The 20,801-nt window shown below is 34.3% G+C and overlaps 1 protein-coding gene across 46 annotated transcripts in view; it reads left to right on the plus strand.

Annotated features, from left to right (window-relative positions):
- Sox5 (SRY-box transcription factor 5) overlaps window positions 1–20,801 on the plus strand; it is a 973,116-nt gene that overhangs the window by 673,329 nt on the left and 278,986 nt on the right. For all 46 annotated transcript variants that reach the window (XM_087213447.1, XM_087213465.1, XM_087213460.1 and 43 more), the window contains one exon: window positions 3,206–3,416. In XM_087213447.1, the coding sequence (XP_087069573.1) occupies window positions 3,206–3,416 (211 nt within the window). The remainder of the gene's footprint in view (window positions 1–3,205; window positions 3,417–20,801) is intronic.

The raw sequence follows: 20,801 nt of genomic DNA on the forward strand, positions 1-20,801 counted from the left end.
CCTCCCTTTTTGAGCCACTACTTCACTAAGTTGCCCAGGCTAGTCTTGAACCTGTCATCCTCTGTGTCAACCTCCCTCATCCTTGGGATCACAAGCATGGTCAATGTACCACAATGGCTCAGTCTTTCTTCTTTTTTTCAAATAAGTTAATCACATTTCTAATCATCACGTTATTTAAATTTAAATTTAAATGTTAAAGTTAACTCTGTGTTTCTCTCAAAGTGTTCATAACAAAATGCTTTCTTTAGAATGAATTAAAAAAGATGTATTTTTAAAAACATATTTAAAAGAGGATAGATATGTTAGGTGCACCCCCTTTTGTTTTCTCTTGGTTGCAAAGTTGACAAAGGTCCCAAGATCTCAGTAAAGCTTGTTGAAGAATAACAAAGGAAAATGATCAACTTCACTCTGAAAGTTTAGAATTATCTTTCATCAGTAGATTTGAGAAGTCAAACATCACAGTTCTGTGAGCTTGTCTGCAAAATCCTGAAGTTTATCTTTACTGTTTGTGAGACTTGATTAAATGTATGTGGCTGGGCTGGACCGCTTGTGCCTTTGTTAGTGAACTCTGGATTTCACCTGCCAGCAAAGTGAAGTGAACACACACAGTCATCACTTCATGTATGACAAATGCAATCCCAGGAAGAAATTGAAAACGAGAGGGCATCTTTTGGTAAAGACTGTGCCAGTCCTCCTTAACAAGTTATTCACCGCTCAAATGAACAATGCAGCCCCACACTGGAACAGCTGTCAACTACAGAAAACTGTTAAAGGGATTAACAGTGCCACAAGCTAAAATGTAATCAGATAGGTGAAATCATGATAAGATAGATATTCTAGCATAAAACAGCACCAATTATTTTTATCTTGTGATGGCATCTGAGTTAAAATACTTCTGAACTATGTTAAACTGTTTAAAATATTTCCTTCTTCTTTGCAAGTTATGTAAAATGAGAGATATGCAGAATGGAATATCTTATTTGGAAAAATTTTTGATGGCTTAATATAATTGTTTGCATACAGATTTTGGTATGCTGTAAAAGAGTGTGTAATTTTCAGGTGTAAAAATTAAAATCAGCTTTTAAACCTTTGTTTTAAAGTTTGTCATCACTGAATGTGAAAACAGAAAACAGAGAAATGTTCAAAGTGATACAAAGTGTTTCTGCTTTGAGCCGTGGAAAGAAACAAGAAGAAAGATTTTCTGTGGGAGGGCGGGGGATTCAGCTCAGTTGTACTGTGCCTGCCTGGAAAGCCCAAGGTCCTGAGTTTCATCCCTGTTACCAGAAAAAAAAAAAAAAAAAAAGATTTTCCATGGAAAGGGAGTATAGAAGCTTTCCTATATTCTGTATTTCACATGAAACTAAGCTAATGGTTATAATGGGCCATTCATGAAAACATTTTTGTTAGTTTACTGAATAAATCTGTGCTTATTCTTTCTTAAGTGTAGATGTAGGGGTGTGTGTGTGTTTGCTTATGTTTATGTACAGGTTTTTAATAAACAATTCCCAAATTGTACCTTCATTTCAACTGCAGAGGCTCTAATGACTGAATCTTGCATATTATTTTCTAATTCCAAATATATTAAAAACTAAATTGTATATAAAATATTCGGTCAAGGTTTAATGTTAGCAGAAGTGTATTCTGTAGTGTTTTTTTTTAAAAGGAAACCATTTGGGATTTAGAATTATATGGAAAGATTCTGTTAGCCAACATTCTTTACTTTTGCTTTCTTTACATGGTTCAGCCCCATCCAGCAGATTGATGCTATGCCGTAGCTAATGACACTGTGCTCACTAATATCCGTTAACACAAAATCATATTAACATGTTTGTGTACTCATCTCCATTTTAACATATTTTTTAAAAATCAGAGTGACAGTTTTCACTCAAGTGTTTTTAGTATATTTTTAAGCCAGCTAAAAATATTAACATGGACCTTAAAAACATTAGAGATCAATCAATGTGATTTGTCACATTTCTGTAGTCAAAAATCTTATTGACATACCTTAACAGGTGGAGGAGGAAAGGATAAAAGGTATAATCTTCTTATCCTGCGTTTAAACATGCTTATACTCAAATATATTTTTATGGAAACTTGTAATGCTGTTGAAAAGAGACTTAGACCCAAGGATAAGGTGAAACTCAAAGATCTTAGGACACAAGTTCTTTTTTAGGAAAAACTCCACTTTGAGGGAACATAAAGGATTACAGAAGTAAGAGACTGTACAAGGAAAACCTTTAAGTTAAAAACAGAAAAAAATAATGTTATCATTTCAGTTTTACTCCTTGAAAATGTCAGGAAAATCAATTTATTGTCTTTTATACAAAATATACCCAAAATATTATTGGGTACCCAAAATATACCCAAATATACCCAAAATACTATTTATACCCAAAATATTACAAAAGTTGTGGCAGAAATCGTGAGGAAAATGATGATAACAGAATGCAAAAATATATCTAAGTTTTAGAATTCTAGAATAAATTCTTTCTAGATGTACATACATAATTATAAGACAAGCAAAAACTGCAGGAAACTTTATTTTATAGGGCAAATGAAGCATAAAGAGCCATACAGGAACATGTTGGTAGAAACAGTGCTACAGGACTATTATATCAGAAAAATCTTTACTATGAGCAAAAATGCACTTGTAGTATTCTTGTCTGATGTCAGAATCACCGGTGTGGCTGATGCTTTCCTGAAAACATTACAGAGAGATGGAGAGCTAAGGGAGGAACCCACTCCAACTAGGAGTGCTATCAAGAAGAGGAAGCTACTTAATTGGAACGAAATACTGTACATAAAATAGTATTTTGTTAATATTATGATGTTACCCAGGAGGTTTAATACCAGTACCTTTAATGTTCACAGGAAAATCTGAGACTCAAAAGCAGAAAAATAAATCTTAAGCAATACTGGCTTTGCATGTTGTCTAAGACTATATTGTCTTTTAGGTTAAGCCTTTGTCTCACTTTAAGGGAGAAAACCCCATATTTTGATTCTCCTGTGAATTGATCATTGACTCACTCTAGTGCTAGGCTATAAAGTTAACTTACTTTTTTTGAATTTCTTTATTTCTTTGCTCTTACAGAATGACATCACTTTTTTTGTTTAAATGTGTCAGCTGAATATACTATTTCACCCTTTTTTTTTTTTAAGATACTGAATTTTTAACAACAATTTGTTTCCTTCGCTTCTCTCACAGGAAGTTGATGGCAATAAAGTTATGTCTTCGTTTGCCTCACACAACTCATCTACCTCACCTCAGAAGGCAGAAGAAGGTGGGCGACAAAGTGGCGAGTCCTTGTCTAGTACGGCCCTGGGAACCCCTGAACGACGCAAGGGCAGCTTAGCTGATGTAGTGGACACCCTGAAGCAGAGGAAAATGGAAGAGCTCATCAAAAACGAGCCCGAAGGTAAAAGCTGGAAAGGGAAACAAAGTTGTTGCTGCCTCCAGATTTTAAGTTTGATTTGGACTTCTAGTTCTGCTTTCTCATTTATACTTTTAAAGTTAAATTCTACACGGCCGGGGATTTAGCTCAGTGGTTCCGGCGCCTGCCTCGAAAGCAGCGCAAGGTCCCAAATTCTATCCCCGGTACCAAAAAAAAGAAAAGAAAAGAAAAGAAAAAGTTAAATTGGATAAAATACAAATCTAGCACTGTGAAGATAGTATTTTTTTCTCAGAAACACCTAAATAGTTCTCTCTGGATTTTTAAATCATAAATTTATGCTGTGATATCTTCCTTATTTTCACATATGAGTAAATTATGGTTTGACTGAAGCTTGAAGATTCAAGAATAGAATGACAGCAGAGCCCAGAACAGTTACCTACTTGTCAGATATCTGCAGTCTGGTATCTTGTCTCTAGTAAGTTTTTCCCAAGAACTCTTGTCGAATTTCTTTACATTTCCTAATCTTTATAGTATGTTTTATCTTGACTTGATAGTTATGTCTATTTCTTATATAGTCCAAAATTACTATGATTAGGAATATTGTATACTTAAAATTAGTGATTATCTAACTCTGTTATATGTACATAACTTTTCATTTGTTGAAATTCCAGGAAATCTTTCAGGATTTCATCTATAAATCTCTTCAGTAGTTGCACATAGCAGCCCTAAAGCTTATTTTAGAGGTAAAGCAAGCCAATAAAACAACTGATGCAACTTGTACAAGCGAATGAACAATTGACAGTCATTCTCTAGAGACAGATGCTTATTAACTCTCATTTAAACCTCTGTCTACCTTAAACATGGATGCCACATTGCATACAACATACAAGAACATGCCTCCTAATTCAGTCAGGGGAAATTCCAGAGAAACAAACCAAAAGTGACATGAAGACACACTTTACACCAGAAATGCATGTGTTTTTTAGGATACTCATAAATTATGAATATATTTGATACAAAATATATGTTAACCACTATTTTTAGGAGTCATGTGATAATTAAGTGTTTCTGGGTCCCTACCATTTGTAGAACTGGGGCATGGATTTTGGCTAAATTTATACAATTCTCATGATCTTAGAAATTGAAAGAATTTTAGAAATAATCTTGACAGCCAAGAATTTTTGGTATTTTGTTACCTTTAATCCCCCTTCATTCTCATGGGGAGAAAATGGAATTTTAAGGAGAACCCAGACAACCTTCATTTTTAAAATTGTAAATGTTTTTTCTTGATATGAAAACAAAATATTATAAGGAATTAAATAAAAATCACTTGATATTGTAGGTTTTTGATAGGACTCATTATGATGCATTTTTGTCTTTATTTCTACATATTCAGTTCAATTTACATGATTAACATTTTCTTTTTAAATTTACATCTTCCTTATTTCATTTAACATTTCACTATGATCATTGTCTCTTATTATTAAATGTATTTTTTTAAAAATAGCTGCCTACTATTCTGAAGTATGGCCATGATTCACTATTACCATTTACACAGTACTGCTTCTCTCCCTCTCTCTCTCTTTTTTTTTTTTTGGTACCGGGGATCAAACACAGGACCTTGCACTTGAGAGGCAGGCGCCAGAACCGCTGAGCTAAATCCCCAGCCCTATGGTTTTCTCTCTTATCAATATGTTACACTAGTATCATATTTTTTTATAATTGATGAACCAATAATGATGCAATATTTTTACAGTCCACAGTTTATTCAGATTTATTTAGTTTTCATTGAGAATGCTTTAGTTCTGTTTTAGCATTCCATCCAAGTTAACACATTATATTCAGTTATGTCTAGTTCTGTCTCTTTAGGCGTCTTTTCACTGTGGTAGTTTGTTAGACTGTTCTTATTTTTTTTTATTAAATTTAATTTTTTAGCTAAATTAAATTTTTGATAACAAAAATTATACATATGAATGGTTTACCATGTGGTATTTGAACCCATTTATGCATTGTTTTAATCAGGTTACTGTATCTATTTCCTCAAGCATTTATGATTTCTTCTTGGTGGAAGTATTTAGAACTCTTGTAGTTTTTTGATGGATATTGATTTGAGGAATATTGTATATGTGTGTGTATTGGAGGATATCCCTCTACTGGAATTTATCTGAAATACTTTTCTTAATTAAACTGGGTTTTGGGGCTTGGGGAGGATGACCACTGAGTTAAAGTACAATTTTTGTCATATTACATCAATTACATGTTACTATGTCATTAAGCATGTTAAAGTTGACCATAATCATTTGGCTGAAGCAGTGTTTTCCTGAGTTTTCCCCTGTAAAGTTGCTCCCACCATCTTTCCAAACCTTACTCCTTTTTGAAAGGACAGCACTCTGCATTCCACATTTAACAAATGGCAAGTTATGCTTCCCTTGTTTAGAATGGAGTATCTACGTAATTTATTCAGAAGTCTATTGCATGGGAAATTTATCTCTACTCAACCATTTGTTAATTTATTCAATCATTTATTTGTATTATTATGGATTTGTGGATATTTATATTATACTTGTGTGTCACTTTGACATACAACTATCATTGTGGTTGTATTTATTATCATTATTTTAGCACTTCTTTACTTTCTAGTACTGTAAGATGCTGAAATCTCATCTTGTATATTTGCTGCTCCAGCCTAGCAATCAAGCATTTCTCTAAGAAACCCTGGTTCCTTCTCTTGGAGAAAAAATTTAAAAGGTCATTTCTTTTAGGGCTTTCAGAGCAAAGCAATACATACCAACCCGTGTATATACATATCTATAAATATTTTTGTCTAACAATTAAGGTAAACATGAATACTATTAATGTCTCAAATACTAGTGCATTTCCACATAGATTATTTTAGCCTCATCCTTGTTGATCTCTACTTTCCCACTCCAAATTTGAGGAACCTGGCTCCTGTCATGTACCATCCACTTAATTGTTCAATTCCAGTCTATGTGCATAACTATCAGAACTGTTAACTAACACTGTAGTTCTAACCATTAAGTATGATGTTCACTTCTTATGGTGGTGATCAAGTTCAAGTTCAGGTGACTTCCTGTCTATTCCTAGTTTGATGAATTATAGAATTTACCATTTTTTTTCCTTCCTTCCTTCCTTCCTTCCTTCCTTCCTTCCTTCCTTCCTTCCTTATCTTCCTTCTTTCCCATCATCTGAACTCTCCCTCCCTTTCCTCTTCCACTGTTCCCTCCTCTGCCCTCCCCCTCCTCTTTTTTGTCTTTCCTTCTTTAACTGAATTCAGGTACTTTGCACTGAGCTATGTCTCCAGCCCTTAATTTTTTTTGAGAGAGAGAGTGGGTCTCCTAAGTCACTAAGTCTCTATCTTCAGAAGGTTTTCTCCATGCAAATTTGGTGGATTACCTTGGTTTTTCCCTCTGTGTATCATGTTGACTTGCAAGTGGAGGCATGCAGTCTTAACCTGGAAGTATATGACAGGCCTAAGCCAAATTAATAAACCCCAACTGGAGAGAAAACAGGAGATAGTACTATCTAAGTTTAACTTAGCAGGAAACAGGAGATAGAACTAAGTTTAACTTAGCAGGAAACATAGGGACTTAGGACATATAGGGACTTAGAAAAGTGTAATATGTAGTAACAGGAAAAAGAGCAGAGATAGAGCATCCATAGCAGGAAGGGTGTTGCAAAGAAACGTCACAAATGTATATGCACGTTAGAGTATTCTGTTATTGTATTTTCTACCATAATATGTGCTTTTTACTTTACCTGTAAAAAATACTTTAAAAGTTCAGCTGATGAGTGATTTGTTAAATAATATAAAGACAGAGAAAATGCACATGTAGTATTTATGGAGGGCTGGAATATAAATTGAAAAATGTAGGCATCTAAAATTCTGAGCTTTGGAAACAATTTTATATGAATATAGAATCATGAAGATGTATTTATGTTTGTGTACACAAGACTTCTTGCTGATAATTTGCCATGGCAATAATGTTTATTGTTGAAAATATAGAGATATATGTCAGTAAATACCTTAAGTATTTGAGTAAAGTGATTATCTTAATCAAGAAGAAAACATACAATATTAGAAAACAGAAAGTTGTATCATACAAAAGAATGGAATGTTGAAGGAATTTTTAGGTTTTGTTTAATTGCAAAAAGAAAAAACAGGGAATTGTATCTCGGAAAATGTGTAAAAAGTCTCATAACAACTGGAAGGTTACATTGATTGCTGAAATTTTACATCATCCAAGATCAGGACAGAGACATTCTACATATCACAAATCTGTATGATCTGTAGCTAGCATTTAAAAAAAAACCTTAAAAATATATTTAACGAAAGAACTACAAAACTGAAAACTCTTAAACATCACTGCAGCTCTGTAAAGAGAATTCTAGCACAGAGACCAGGGCAGCAGAGATAGAGTGAATATAACTAAATGTTAAGCTCACAAATACATGCCACAGAAAAATCTTTTCTTCCCTCAAGCTATTTTTTTCCATTGTTTTTCAAAGGCCATTAAAATGAACAGCAGGTTGTGATGAAAATTTCATTAAGCCCCAGTTTAATCATTATGAGGGTGCCATATTCATGCCTTTGCTTCCTCTCATTGAGGATGGAAAACAGATTTCAATAGAAAGACCACATTATTTCCAACCTTACCTCTGCCAATAGCAAATGAACAAAAATTCAGAAGTTAGAGGAGAATGGTGTACCACACAAAAGGAGACCGCTGAGGTGAAATGGTTAGAATGAAAATTAGATTTGCATATGAGCTGAAGAAAAAGACAGCTTTTATTTATTCTATCTAGCCTATTTTTTCAAACAACTAATTAAAATAGTTAGAACTTAGAAAAATATATTTATTATTTGTATCTTTTTATTCTATCAGAATTTTTGCCTGTCACTGAACACATAAAGTTCTATTGGTAAAGATTCTTATTGTTCAATATTTTAACTGGCATGTTATGCTAAAGTTCATAATAAATTCAAAATTCTAAATATCTAGCCTATGTAATGTACTTCAAAATATCTGGCCTATGTATTATAGTTATATTATATTCATATTTATGTTCTATCAGCTAATTTTTATTAGACTTAGCAATTGGAGTGAGATTGAAGTTTAATACCATAATATGTAGTGTATAATTCCTATATTTAAACATTGCATAAATAATGATGCATGAGATATAAAAAATATTGTATTAAGAATATGTAAATTGTTAACATGTATAAAGTGTATCTCATGTTTTAACTATAGTGTTAATCAGCTTATAGGAAACATTTTATTTAATCTTTAAGTACATTTTATAACGGGCTGCTGTGTATGGCTATCCCAGTCTCAAAGAGCACCATTCATATGACCTAACTATCCTGATTCCTATTATCTCTATTTTAAGATGAGGAAACCGATGATTAAATATGCCATACAGTAACCAAATGTCAGGGTCATTATTCAGACTGCAACAAACCTTAGTCTAAATTCATGCCCTTAACCACTATTTATGCTGTTTCCTCCCGTTATGATTTTTGCCAAGTAATTGTTTAATATTACCCTTTAGCACATACATGTCTAAAATCTTTTGAAATATTGAGTAATAAAATGGTGTTTAGTAATATTCTATTAAAATAAATTCTATGTGCCTTAATAGAGATTATTCCATAAGTTTTTAATGGAAGATTATTTCAGTTTAAACTGACTTTAAACTGCTTCAAAAAAATATAAAGTCTTGAAGAATACCTTAATAAAAACTTGTTCTAGGGGCCAGGGATTTAGCTCAGTGGTTCCACCACCTGCCTTGTAAGCACAAGGTCACGAGTTTTATCCCCAGTACCAAAAAAAAAAAATTGTTCTAGAAATATTTGTGATAGAAAGTTAATTGTGAAATAATAGAAATACAAAATGAGAATGAGAGGTAGGCATATTTTATGCCTCCATCTGAGAGAGAGAGAGAGAGAGAGAGAGAGAGAGAGAGAGAGAGAGAGAGAGAGAACCAAAGCAGATGTGTGCCCAAAGTCCCACTGCATGCTTGTGTTAAAGCCATGTCAAGAATTCAGTCCATGTCATGCCCTTGGAAAAAGATTCCGCCTCCCTTTTTCTCTTCTCCATTCAGTTACATCATAAATTCAAATAGTCTTCACCACTTTTTCTTTATCATTTAGAAGCACCATTACCATCTTAATGTTACAGAATATTTCACTATTGAAATTTGAACAAATCTAAAACAACCAGATATCTTAATTTACTCAGTACACCAAGTTATATAAATATCACAAATGTTCTGTGTTTTCAGCTTCTAGGTACCCAGGGGTGGTCTATAAATGTAGATCAGAAGTTAAATTTAGGGGTCAGTTTCAAACCTTCACTTATTTTCCTTCAGTTTTAGGCAAATTGCAGCGTGAGTGAGATTTTTCTTTTGATGAGCACTTTATATATTGCACTTAATATAGAATTCTTTTAGGTACAAAGAAAATAATAGGCTTCTTAATTTACTCTATTATATTAATGACTATATTAACCTCAGTTTCTCTTTGGAAAGGTCATTTCAGCTTTCAGACACATTTGTTTCTTCCTCCTTGAGGCACAGCCGATAAAACTTTCCTTTAGTCCCATCCTCTCTACCTGCAATTTTCTTCCTGCTGTCTTCAAGCCTAAATTACTTGACAAAGGTGTTTATACTCACTGTGTTCACTTTTTCACTTCAAGACCAGTTTGTCTTCATTGCTACCCTTAAGGTAATATAATACTGTGTGATTGACTTCATTTGTTTCTCTTCCAATATTACATTCATTAAGCATGAGCTAAGTATGTGCATTAAATATTCATAGTGTTTGTTGAAAGAGTGTCTAAACTGCTTTGGTGTTGCTCCCTTGCTGTCTTGGAAAAAGTAGAGGAGATCTTCAAAAATACAGTGAACCCTTGACTTAAGAACTCGGTCAGTTCCCAAGGGCTGGTTGAAACCAAGTCAATACAGCTGAGATCTGGATGTTTACCTGGGTGCACACACGCTGCAGATAACAAGAGGGAGTTGAATCTTCCATTAACCTAATTGACCCAAGTTGTTTGTATGTCAGACCGGTGGTAACTTGAGGGCCCGCTGTATCTGACTCTCCTGCCATGCGCCATGTGAATTACTTTATTTAATCTTTAAGAACCCTGAACTTTGTTCTATTTCTTATTTTAAAAATGAAAAGGATGAAGCTTTGAAAATTCCTTTTGTTCTTATCATATGGAGGATTTTTAATTAGATATATTCAGACCTAGGATATACGCTAAAATACACACACAGCATGTTTGTTACACTAATGAAAACTTCTTATTCACATGAATCTCTTAAATGACTAGAAGATTACATGTTTCTCTAGGAAAACATATTTAGATTGTCTGTGGTTTAGTGGCCTTAGATAATAATTGACTTACTGCCATAGGTTAACTAAGAAGTGCATGAGATTGATATGTGATTTTTCCAGAATTTAAAGCTGTAACTTACTTTTCAATAGTATGTCAACATAATGAGAACAGTATGCTTTTCAGGTAAATAGAACTGGTAGGAAAAAGAGAGCTCATATTTCTTATAATGGGCTCAGGAATAGGGCAGCCTATTGTTGGATCTTCCCCCTTCCTTAACCCCACCCGCTTCATTAGTTAGGGCGAACGGTGGGAGAAAAGCAACTGGTTCCTTTAATGCCTTCCCTGTTCTTTCTAGTATTACAAGGACTCAAATGTATTCATCAAGGGCAGCAAATCTTCCAAACTCAGGGTTTGTGAGTTTCTTCAGAGGCTTTATAAATCATGGAAATTAGTTGTGAAATAATGGAAAAGATACGCATTTGCCCATTTTTGAGAGATAGCATATAGCTTTTACCTGGTTTTGAATGAACCCACAATGCAAAAATAGTGACTAGACTATTCGGCATAGGAGTTTTAGTTCTTATTCTGTCACTGATCCCTAAGTGATTATGGTTTAACAATATAGTTTAGTCTCTGATCAATTTCAAGATGACACTTGACAAATATTTAGCAATATTTTTGAATGAATTTTTTTCTATCTCTTGAACTGCACAACTTTTTGAAGAAACACAAGTTTTAATTTTGAGTAAGATTTTTTTACGCCAAACTGAGCATTGTAAATTTTACATTGTAAATTATTGTACTTACTTACCTTAATTTACTATAATACTTGTTTTAATGTAATGAATATCTGCCCCACATTGCCAATGCTAACCAGTCTACTTTCATCAGATGGTTGTTGAAAGGAACAAATGAGGTAATGCACATCAAAGTACTTTGTAAATTATAATCAACTTGGAATCCTACCAGGTAATATCATCATCACATCTTGGCTCATTAGGAACTTTGCTACTTTAGATAAACCAGAAACATAGTGTTTATAGTGCTTCTTTCATAGAATACTTCTTTGTGTTGAAAAATACTGATTCAGAGGTACAAAAATATGGAAATTTAAGATAGTCAACAATGATAACAACAAAATTCAGCAGTCCTAAAAATCCTGGGAGAAGCACTTGCTTTGATATTGCTAATATAAATTCCCCCCAAATAAACATGTAGTTAGAGTTTGCCACCTGAAGAATTACTTTTCAAAGAGAAAGAATTCTTCTCTAAGTTGATAATTGGTGAAGTCACAAATTGAGCCCCACATAAAACCAGGAGGGAAAATTTACCTTGGATTTGTGGGTTGGCTGGATTTGGAAATAAATGTGAATATGTGCTAAAGACATATATTATGCAGCCCCAAATTTTCACAGTTTTATATGACTTTAGCTTTCTCTTATGTGATTTTCCCCTTCCTCCTTTGTTTTACTTTCTCCTTCTCATTCCTTTTGTGTGCATGAGCATGCATGCATGCATGAGTGTGTGTGTGTGTGTGCATAGTTCCTTTTTCCAATTCTGCATATGCTTAGTTTTATTTAGTATCTGTATCTGTCCATGTACTTCTTCCTTAGAGTGTGACACCCACATCTCCAGAATTGTCTTGCCATGATGAGTTTGCTCCTTGTCTGTGAGAAACAGCATCCATTTGTGAATTTTTTTTTTTTTACTAGAACTTGGCTTTCTGATTATTTACACAACTGGAACTTTTTTTCCTGAACTTCTTCAGAAAACCTTTGCTCACAATTTTATATTACAAGTCCTAAAGGCACAACCTATTACTAAAGTCATCCAGTGTTACTTTACATGAAGCAGTTCATTGCTTTTAGTACAGACTTCACAAAAAGAATTCTCTCGCTGTGAGAACTAATAAAAATAATGGAATGAGTTGAAAAAGTATATTTTGTGACAGACCTCAAGCCTTCACCCTCAGAGTTATCTGTAGACCATTAGTGGATGAAGGAGAGGCCAGGATTTTCATTCGTCCTCTTTCTTGTTCCAAAACTGTGCAGTGGAGTGTAGTGCAGTGCAGTCAGTACACATTCTTAGTGGCAAATGCCAAAAAAGCCTTACTCATTGAACTCAACTTTTGGGTTTGAATGAGGCAATTTTGTGCTTATTTGTAAGTATTTATGAACTCAAGATAAAATAAATTGTTCATAAATTATCTTCTTTGGAAACTTGAAAATATCTATCACTATTATTGCATCATGTGTCTTAGCATCTATCATGAACATAATTCACTTTACTTGATTGTACCTTCTATTATGCTTGTGCTTTTCTCCAGGGTTGTTATTATATATTATTGCTCTTTTAATTTTTACTGCAAATGTTTCCACATCTACAATTATTTGCCTGCGAGTAGATATAAAGCTTCCCTCCAATTTAGGACTTATTTTTGGGTTGCTAAAATAATATATAAGGAATACACTTTCATCTGTGGTGTGCTATAACATTATATGTAATTCTTTTGTTGTAATGACAGGGCCCTTGTGCATGATATTTGGCCATGTGAACATTCCTGTAGTCATTACATGTGTAATATTTGAGTTACCTTATACATCAAGATGTCTGTTCTTACAAGTTAAATGTCTGTTGTTGAGCAGCCCTTTAGAAATTAAATTGAACCATATGACATTAACGGACAAGTTGAAGTAGAAATTCAGAATTACCCCTCCTTTTGTCAATGTTCTAATTACTATTTTTAAAGAAGAAATTACCAAGATTGGCTTTCCTAAACTCTAAAATCTCAAATCATTCCATTAATTGGGTAAAGACGAGGGGCACTTTGAAACTCATTCTTGTTTTAAAATCACATTTGATGAGGTGGGAAAAATAGAAAGTGAACAGATCAGGGGAAGAGCCTAAAGATACTTTAATTGGTGGAGGTTTGAGTTGCTTTTGTTTAGTTGCTCACTGTCCTTTTGACAAAGTACATGTTGAAGAGTCTTTATAAGTGCTGTTCCACTGAAGGACAAACAAGGGTACTTTTCAATTGAGCTCTTTTAAGTTTTGTTCCCCACACTCCTGCTGCAACGGAGGCTACTCCTAATGCATTGTGGCTATGTGTTCATCTGTGTAGTCTGTCACTGGAAAATGTCTCTCTTCTTGAGCAAGCTAGAGTCTAACCTCCAGGCACCCTTTCAAAAGCACCACTGTATGGAAATCGACACTCATCAAATGATGATAAAGAAAAGAGTTTATTTTTCAAAGGTCAGGACAAGAAGACACCTTCAAATGCTGGAGAGCCTATTTCTTCAGGAATAAGTGTTTTAACTTTAGCAGAGTTTGTGGAGTTTGAAGCGTGTAAATTTTTTTTAGCACCAAAGTGAAACTTAACCACTGTCGTCTTCTTTTCAAGTGGTATCTGGCATAGCAGTTTATCCTGATCTGTATCATTTCATTAAGTGTTAGATAAAATTAATTTGTATTTTCTTGAAAGACCTTCAGGCTTGGATCAAAAAGGCTCAAGGCTTACTTTTGGAAATCTGTACATAGTGGGGACACTGAGCTATAGTCCAGAATTTTCTGCACAAGAAATTTGGCCAGGATACTTTTGGTTTTTCTTTTAATTAGAACTTGGTGTTTTGCTGATAAAATGCAGCAACATTTAGGATTATATACTTAATTTCCTGCATCTTTCTGTGAATAATCAAGCTATTATTCCGTTTTGCTGATGGCAGTTTATGTTAATAAATATTTGAGTCCTAAATGTTTGATTCCTACTCATACATGATTTGTCTACTAACAAGTAGACATCAAGTATAAATCATTCCAAACATCTCTTTACTCCAATGATTCTGCTATTTTCTGAACCTTTCTGGTAAATGGCATACCTTTTTTCCTTGTCCTTAGCTAAATCTGTCCATTCCAGACTTTTAGTTTGGATGCATGGATACTTGGAAGAAAACCCACTGACCCAGGCTGTACATTTACAAATAAACATGAAGGGAATGTGCCAGCTCTTCTTTTTGCTCATGTGCTACAGCTTTTGGGGATATCATTTATTCAGAACTGAAGAGCCAGCCACCTGTTTCTGAGGCCTCTTTTCCCTCACATTAAAGATCCAGGCCTTTGCTGAATAGTAACACTCTAATCTGGGCAACATACAGTATATAGCATCTTTCGAAAACTGATCTGCCAGACTAGCTGGAGGATTTTGTGTGTTTGCCTGCGCGTGTGTGTTTTTCACTCAGTTACCCTTGAGGCACTTGTCACGACCATGCATATTAAAATTAATCAGACCTCCTAGGCCTGTGTGGCTGTGTGTTTAACATGGGGAAGTGGATATCAAGCATTTGCCCTAATTAAATAGGCCTGCTTGGTTTTGTTCTAGTGGATGTTTGGTCTTTTTTTTCTAATAGGAGTTGCTTATGGAGAAGGCACGGACAGCACTAGAGTCAATGGAGAGCTCACTCAGAGTTGCCTTTGCCACCTGCTCCCAGAGTTCTGAGACCTCAAGGGTTTCCCATGTGCCTATTTGAACTGCCCTTGATGTTGAAGAGAAATATGGCCAACATCATGAGGGAGCCAGGAGGCCAGAGCAGAACACAGTGAGCATATGACCCAGACATTTTGGATTGATTAAGATGACCCATCTTACATGCTGATAAACTCTGGATAGCAGATTGTTCCCTGTCCTCTCATTTTTGGATGGTGAACTTTGGAGGCTTAGGGGAAGATTTTGTTTGAAATTCAGAATGAGTAATTTTTCTTTCATGTCTTGAGTTTAAAAGACAACTTTTATTTGTCTATCTTTGTGCTTGTTTTCTAGGTCATATACTTATCACAGAGAAACCACCTATGATGCAATAGCTGAATATAAATGAATTCACATCTACCCTGATAGTTTCTGGACCTAGCCTATATTCATTTATGGTAGACTTTTCCCATAGCTCTAGGGAAGATTGTCATGGGAAACAAACTTTTATGAAGTGTAAGCTGGAAAGACTAAAAATGTTGCAGACTGATAAAATGCAGTAGTTTTCTTCTTCGTGTATTTAATGCCATAAATGATGTAAACTATAACGTACTTACCTCTGAGTTTGTACATTTTAGTCCCATTTCGTATGTATTACTGGGACTCTGTATTTTAGAAAATACACAGAAGAATTTTTTCACAATATTTCAATTTAGTCTGTTTTTTATATATAAAAAGTAAACCATTGAACCAGCATTGGGAACAATTTGCAAAATAAAGTAATGAAAAACTCTTAAATGTTAAACTGCTTGGGGTTATAGTTTAGTAAATTTCCAGATAACCTCTAAGGATAGATTACTCTGGCCAGACATGCTGCCTAAAATTGATTTGTTTCCTCCAAAATTCAAAGAGTTAGAGGGTTCCCAAAAAGTAACTTCTGTTTCTCAACTCTGTCTTCCTTCCTTCCAGATGAATCTGCTGTGTTAGGGCATCCATGCATTAGCCTGTGTCCCCCTCCTCTACGGGGGTGTGGACTCACATGCTGAGCTATACCTGCACTCACAGTGCCAAGCAACTGTGTGCTACCTGGCAGCATCCTGGAAACCCTTCCTCTGTTCGCTTAGGTTGGGTCTGGTTATTTATTAACACAATGCAGACTCTTGAGTGTGGGTGTATGTGAAACAGAAAAATAAAGGCCCCGAGCAAGTAAACACATCTTTCATCATTTCTTTTGTTTGGGATGTTTACTGTGTGCTATTCTTGGTCAATAGAAGTTGTTTGACAGTTCTGCAAAAGGGTGAGGAACCTTTTCTTGAACTTTATTCTTTTGTTTTGTCTTGATAGAAAAAGTTTCTGTGTGCAATTTTATTGTAGTCTCCCTGTAAAATATTTTTAGAGATTGTTATTGTTATTAATATGACAAACACAAGTGATTGTAAAACATGATAGACATTTTAATCTACTTTAGAAAGGACAGTTAAAAATCCAGAATTCCAGTGCAACTTTGATATATAAACTTGTTCATTAGAAGTAGAAAATGAGATATTATACAAATCAACTTTTTTATTTTCTCCTAAGAAACATACCTTTTTTTCTCAGGCTTATGAAGCTTCGCTGAAATATTGAGCCTTGATATAATTCATGTTTAAGGTCTCTCCTTCCCACACATTAATATCAAGTGGCACTCATTGCATGGTGTAATTTTTTAAGAGATTGGTATGTGTGAACCCATACCATAACTGAGCATGCCGTGTATTATAGCAGAACAGTGTTCCTATGCTGGTATTTTCTGTTAATGTAGAAGAATGGATTTATGGATTCAGATGAATTAATTCAGATGCTTTTTAGTGTGGAAATTTGCCTGAAAGATTTATACATCACAGCAGTGCATTAGTCATGCAGAAGATTTGGTAGCAGAGAGCCAGATAAATGAACAAAATGCAACGTCTTCCCCTTGGACTTTTGCTTTTCTTTTTTTTTTAACCTTAATTTTCTTGCTTTAGTCCTTGCTTCATCACCTTAATATATTTTTCATCAGTGTTAAGACATACTATCTCAGTGCAGAAAGCCACACACTGTACAGGAAAGTTGCCGTGTTGGGAAGAATACAATTTGAATAAAACAGGTCAGTTTTCAGCCTTAAAGTAATAATTGTCCAAATTTCTGGAACAAAAAATACCTAGTATCAAAATAAATGGGATAGGAAGTAGTTGTATATACTTGTGCTGTACTTTTCAGGGCTCAGATTTGGGATCAGGACTATCTTCTTATTTTGTACTGTCATTTGGCAACCACCTCACTGCTTTATCTAGCCTTTTCTCCCTTGAGCTCATAGGAATTACTAGGAATGAAACAACGTAAGTGAAAGATAAATTGCAATTGTACATTTTCAGTACAGCTTTTTCACTTAAATAATTATAATTAGGGATTAATAAAGTATATTCAATAGGTAGAAGTGAATAGTAATCTTATCTTGTAGTTCTTTTTTATTTTTACCCAGGATATTTTTCTTTGTTTTCTAAATTAAACATCTTTAAATGAAAAAATAAAACATATTTGCCAGTTTTTAAAGTATGTTACATTAGTCAGAAACTTATGCATTATTCCTTTTGAAATGGTCTTGTCTAAATTCCAAATAGTATGTAACCCTGTGAAATGTTGTTTATTTCTTGTTTTTGATGACTTACAATTAAAGAAGCATTAAGTCTATGTCTCTGTTATGTTTTTATATCTGTATTTATGCTCAGATATATAGGAAAGAATCTTGCCATCTCAGCTAGATTTCAGAATTTCCCTAAATGAAAGACACACACACACACACACACACACACACACACACACACTAATGGTACAGTTAGATTTTAGGAGCATTAGCTTTACTCTTAATCGCTAAACTAGAAATTGTTGTGTACAAAATTTAATGACAAAAGCAAGTGCTCATACCAAGATCTCAGTACAGAATAGAACCTCCTATTTCAATTTTATTTATTACCTTTTGAGTTCTGTTAACATCCTGTGACACTCCTGTTGCCCAAGATGAACTCCTTTCTCTACATCTTTAATTTTTTTTTTTTTTTTTTTTGTGGTTCGGTTACCGGGTTCATCCATTCTTTCATTTTGAAATGCTGGTTCTTTTTCTGGTTAATGAGAAGACAGAAATCAAAGACATAGTTCCTGTCCTTGAGTTGCTTACCACCTTTTGGGGGCGATAACCCATGTCAAATCATGGTGAAATGGGGGCTGAATGAGACGGCATAGAAGGTTCTGAAAATAAAGGAGACTTACACAAAAGTAAACATAAGTAAACATATAGTCAGAGCATTTAATGGCTTACCCTTTAAAAGGAATTGATATTTATATATTAAGGCATATTTTTATTGTCGTTCCCTGTGTGGAGAGCTTGTGACTATTACTACTGCTTTAACCGCTTCTCTTCAAGTGCTTGTGTGAATCTTGTTACAGTACTTTCATGATCTCTCTCTAGGATACAATTTCTTTTTTTTTTCCTCTCTCTTTATTTTATGGTGTAGAACTCAGGCTTCCTTTTCTGCTTCCTCCTGTTTTTCCTTCTTCTCCCTCTGCCAATTCCTTCCTCCCCCTCCCTTTTCTACTTTTTCTTCTCCTCCTTCTCCTACCTCATCTTCCCCACCCCCTCTTTTTCTTCCTCTTCCCAGGGCTTCCTACAGGTCTGGCAAGTGCTCTATCACTGTGTTACATTTTCAGGCCTTTTTAAAATTTTGAGACAGGATTTCACTAAATTACCTAGGCTGACCTTGAACTTGTAATCCTCTTGTTTTGGTCTGACTTGTGGGCATACATGTGTGCACACGAGGCTCATCCCTAGGATGTAGTTTTACTAGTCGTTGCATCTTACCTGAATATTTTCAGATTGTTGGCTTCTGCTTATCCAGGCTAGATATGCGATATATTATTTCTCTTTTGTCCACCTTTAGCCTTTGCCTACTAAAAAAAGTAGAAGAGAACTGTCATAGAACTTTTTACTACCAACAGAATGCTGTTTGGAAAGTTGAACCAAGATCATGATGATAAATAATCATAATGATGATAATAATAACCTAATTCATAGTATTTAAGGCAGCTAAAATACTCTTTGCAAGATTTGATTTAATATGCTGATCCATAATCAAAATTATACTTAGCCAAAATTCGTTAGAAGTTCATTCTGTAATTATAAACCTAATTTTAACAAACTTCTTGAATTCTAACACACACAAGTATGTCAAGTACATATAGGACAACGCCTGCATACATTTATTTTCACATGCTCAGATATGTTGGCTGTTAATAAAATGCAGTTTATATTTTACAAAAAACTCTGCCCAAAGAGAAAAGACCATGTAGAAGTAACCTCAACGATGAGGGAATAGGGTCATGTAGTATTTTCTCTAGTGGAATAAGAGCCTCTCTTGGATATGAAATAGTACTTGTGCCATCCTGGGTGTTTTATTGAGTCCCCCAGAGACCTTTTTTAAAGCCGTCGTCAATTCGTTTCCTGTCTGACTTTCCAACCTCATTTCTCATTTTTACCTGCTATTTCCTGCATCATTCTTGATGGCTTTTAACAGTGCTCAGTTGCGTGTTGCTTTTCCCAGCCACCATGCTTCTTTGCTTGTGATGTCTAGTTGCGATACCTTTACCTTACTTTGCAATTTGATGATGGCCATTATTTCCTTCATTACTTAAGACTTCCTAAGGAATTTTCTGTGAGCTCTAAACTTCCATCCTTACTTCCTTAAGAAATCTTGTCTATGTCCTTCTTTTCCATTAAATATTTGACTTCCCATAGCAATGGTCAGCAAATAGGATCCACAGGCCAAATCTAGCCTGTTACCTGATTCTATATGGTCAGTAATTAAAAACTGTTTTCCATTTTAATTGTGAAAAAAATCAAAAGAATATGTTGGGAGACATGAGTAGGATAAGAAGTTTAATTTGTCTCTGTAAAGTTCTACTGGAGTATAGTCATGCTCATTCATTTCCACATTAATGTAATGCAGTGCAACAATGGTAAGATTCAGTAGTATGGTCTGCAAAGCCTAAAATTTTTATATCTGGCCCTTTAAAGATCAAGTGTGCGAATCCCTGTCCTAAAGAGAAGTTCTAGCATAGTAACTCTTAACTCAATGAGTTGATTAAATAGCTGGGTAAACTATCTTTGGCTGCACCAATGGTTGTATTTGAAGTTTAATAGATGAAATAATGAATTATGAAGAACTGGGAGCTAGCATTTGTGTTATCATTGTAAGTTCTTGGACGAGTGCTTCATTTTCCTGCATTTGAAAGTAATTAAATTGTATTTAATGGATCATATACTTCTTTTCAGACATAAAATTCTGGAACTGTTATATCAATATTTTTATTAAGTCAATATGCAAAAAAGGGACAAAAAGTTTTGGAAAGCTGTTTATTCAGAAATATAAACAAAAAGAAAAATGAATAACAAACCCTTTCAGTTCTATTACATATCAGGTTTATTACTGATTTTGACTAGATGTTCTATAAGAAACCAATTTTTTTAGAAAAAGAGTTTGTTCATTTTAGACTATAAATCTGTATACTAATGCA

The sequence above is a fragment of the Heterocephalus glaber genome, unplaced genomic scaffold, assembly GCF_053883595.1.
Source record: "Heterocephalus glaber isolate CG9 unplaced genomic scaffold, H.glaber_assembly_v1.0 deba00001444, whole genome shotgun sequence".
NCBI lineage: Eukaryota > Metazoa > Chordata > Mammalia > Rodentia > Bathyergidae > Heterocephalus > Heterocephalus glaber.